The sequence below is a fragment of the Anarrhichthys ocellatus genome, unplaced genomic scaffold (genome assembly GCF_004355925.1).
Source record: "Anarrhichthys ocellatus isolate YVR2014 unplaced genomic scaffold, GSC_Weel_1.0 scaffold5511, whole genome shotgun sequence".
NCBI lineage: Eukaryota > Metazoa > Chordata > Actinopteri > Perciformes > Anarhichadidae > Anarrhichthys > Anarrhichthys ocellatus.
Genome location: NW_022285485.1, coordinates 1 through 3,076, shown reverse-complemented (window position 1 = coordinate 3,076; position 3,076 = coordinate 1). Strand labels below are relative to the sequence as shown.

Sequence of the window (3,076 nt, the reverse complement as noted above, 5' to 3'; positions counted from 1 at the left end):
TGGAACCATAATAATCAGCACATCATAATATTTTCAGGATATTTTAACAAATTTGAATAAAGACTTAATAAAGTATTAATTATGTGCTTCTATATTACATAATGTAAATAAAGTGAAGTTATATTTAACATCAGCTGATAAAGAGACCCTGCTGACGTCACTATGATTACTAAACATATATCATTAGATTATTATTATTAAGTTATTAATGTAAAAACTTTTTTTTTTACAGTTGTAGCACATTTGAAACATTTAATTCCCGATATATTTTTGGGTTTTTAAAAAAATAGTGAGAAACGTCATCACGCAAGTTCTCAAAAATGATAATTGTTAAAGTGAGTAAAGCTGTGAAACAAACGCAGTAAAGTCAGTCTGTGTAGTTAAATATGTAAAGTTGACTGCGGAGAAAATACTCAAATAAAGTACCTCAAACGTGTACTTAAGTACATCACTTTATGTGTACTTAGTTCAATTTAATAGTAAAATAATTTGGTGACTCTACACTTGTACGGTTTTATTTATTTGTGCTTTTTAAACTATCTTTAGTTTGATTTCAGGCTTCTAATCTATATTTAAATTAAGCTTATTGTCAGTTTGCTTCTCACTATACATAACTTACTTTATTGATATTTGCATTCAAAGTATTCTTATATTCTGCATCTCATGGTGTCTTAAAATGATTGTTTGAACTCATTAACAGTAATTATTTATATGATAATAAATAAACATATTTAATAACAATAATATTTAGGACTTGTGCTCTTTTGGTGTATTTGGGTGGCTCTTAAAAGAGCCTTTTGTGGTTGCTATGAAACAAACTTTTAAAAGTTTACTTCTTCGCTGGTTTCTTGGCTGCTGCCCTCTTCGCTGGTCTTTTAGCCACTGCTGCCTTCTTCGCTGGTTTGGCTTTGACGGCCTTCCTTGCGGTTTTCTTGGGTGAAGCCGCCTTCTTGACCATCGCCTTCTTCGGGCTCTTTGTGATCTTCTTCACGGATGTTTTCTTGGCCACAGCGGGTTTCTTCGCCTTCTTGGGAGTCGGCTTGGCTGCTTTTGGCTTCTTGGCGACCACGGCGGACTTCTTGGCGGCGGCGGGCTTCTTCGCTGCGACAGGCTTCTTGGGTTTGACGGCGGACTTCTTCGCCGCTGCCGCCGACTTCTTGGGCTTCTCAGCGGGCTTGGCTGCCTTGAAGGAGCCGGTGGCACCGCTTCCCTTGAGCTGGACGAGGGATCCTCCCGCCAACAGCTTCCTGACGGCGCGTTTGATGTGGGCGCTGTTCTGCTTCACGTCGTAGCCCTGAGCGGCCATGTACTTCTTCACGGCCACGTAGGAGATACCATTACGGCCCTTGGAGGCGGTCACCGCTTTCAGGATGAGCTCGCCGGCGCCGGGACCGGACTTCTTGCTCGGCTTGGAGGAGGCCTTCTTCTTCGGGGCTTTCACCGGGGTAGCCGGTGCAGGTGCTGGAGCGAGTTCTGCCATTGTACTGTCTATAAATCTTCTCTGCTAGTCTGTTATGGCTGATAGAAAACTCCGAGCCATGAGAGGAACTTAAACACACCATGAGAACCGTAGAGACTCAACCCAGCCTGCCTCTCACCAGTGCAGCAGGAAAACTGTGTCACTTGTGTTTTCTCTTCGCCATTAAATGTATAAAAAACATATCTGGAGGAAGAACTAAAGTATACAATGTAATCGAACTAATAGCGAAGGAGTTTACCTTCATATGTAAGCCAACTAAACTTCAATACTTTTCTTTATTTTGATTTTAAAGTGTTTAAACGTCTCCCATCGTCTGCTGTGTGAAACGCTGCTGAGGGTCTTTTCCTTGTGATTTCTCTCCTAAATGCTTTCAAATGCATTAAAAGCCCAATAAAACGAGTTTGACAGTGAGAAGAGATGTTTGTTCAGAGATCCAATGTAAAAACACTTTACTCTTGTTCATATTTTTTTATTAAACGGAGGTTAATCTGGTGTCTGCAAACACACTCCTGTTGGAATAGGCCACTGGCTGAGTTCTCCACTTCCTGACACAGTGTGCCCTTTATTTATTAGAGTGCTATCTCTAATTAATGACAATCAATCATAGTTACATATTTATAACAATCTGAAATGTGTGATATAGATAGATAGAGAACGGTGTAAAAACACAAATGGTCTTAGTTACACAGCCACTAACTTCCTCAGGTGATAGATGAGCTCCCATAGGGTTCAGAATTATTGATTCTAATATATCATTTATTTATAATATAATTTAATGGATCCCATAAAGACTCTAGCACATCATTATTTTATTCTAGGCTGATATGATAAATTATTTTACAGCATAATATGAAAGTATTAAAGTAGGTTCTCTGACTTCATTTGGTGTCATGAAAGATGTAAACATGAAATAAACAGCTCCTCACTCCCAATCTATATCAAAATAATGTTAGAATAATCATTATTAATCATCAGTTATTGGCTTAATACAATCTCACGAACCGCATAGAATATGACACAATACAGACAGTAGCTGGTAGCGCTTTATATTGTTTTAATTGATTCTCAATGTAACTGGGTGTCTCCCCCTTGTAAATATAATTTGTGTAAAAGTGTTACTTTATTATTTTGTATTCATTTTTTATTCTAATTTAAATGTTTTTAATCATGCGATCCTGTATTGCAAAAGTCACATTATTGTAAAACCAATGTGCTGCAGTGCATTAAATCTGTGATGTTCCGAGGGATCGAAAAGGACGTTTTGTTGCTGGATTGTTTATTACAAATAATATATCAACGTATTTTGTTTAATTATTATTATTTATTTCTATTTAAATGTACAAAATCCGAGATTGGGGGCATTTTGATCGCCCTTTCAGCGGCTCTTAACATGCCAACGGTGAGCTGGTGACTATGAGCTGACTGTGCTAACAGTGCTGTCAGAGCTAACAGTGTTAACCAGAGGGTGGAAACCAAAGGGGGGTACTACGGCTCTAAATGGACCATAATGTACGAAATGAACATCATGCTGTATTGAAGAAGACTTGAAACTAGAGATTGAGACCATAAACTCATGTTTACAATGTTTACTGAGGT

The 3,076-nt window shown here is 38.1% G+C and overlaps 1 protein-coding gene across 1 annotated transcript; it reads right to left on the bottom strand.

The window, feature by feature from the left end:
• Nucleotides 1–247: 247 nt before the first annotated feature.
• LOC116379915 (histone H1-like) lies at nucleotides 248–1,534 on the bottom strand. Its single transcript, XM_031841873.1, has one exon. The coding sequence runs from the start codon at nucleotides 1,478–1,480 to the stop codon at nucleotides 830–832; it is 651 nt and encodes a 216-aa protein (XP_031697733.1). The 5' UTR covers nucleotides 1,481–1,534; the 3' UTR covers nucleotides 248–829.
• Between the last annotated feature and the right edge of the window lie 1,542 nt (nucleotides 1,535–3,076).

Bases quoted from the DNA above. Each gene is read 5' to 3' on its own strand.
- LOC116379915 (XM_031841873.1), bottom strand. From the start codon at position 1,480: ATGGCAGAACTCGCTCCAGCACCTGCACCGGCTACCCCGGTGAAAGCC.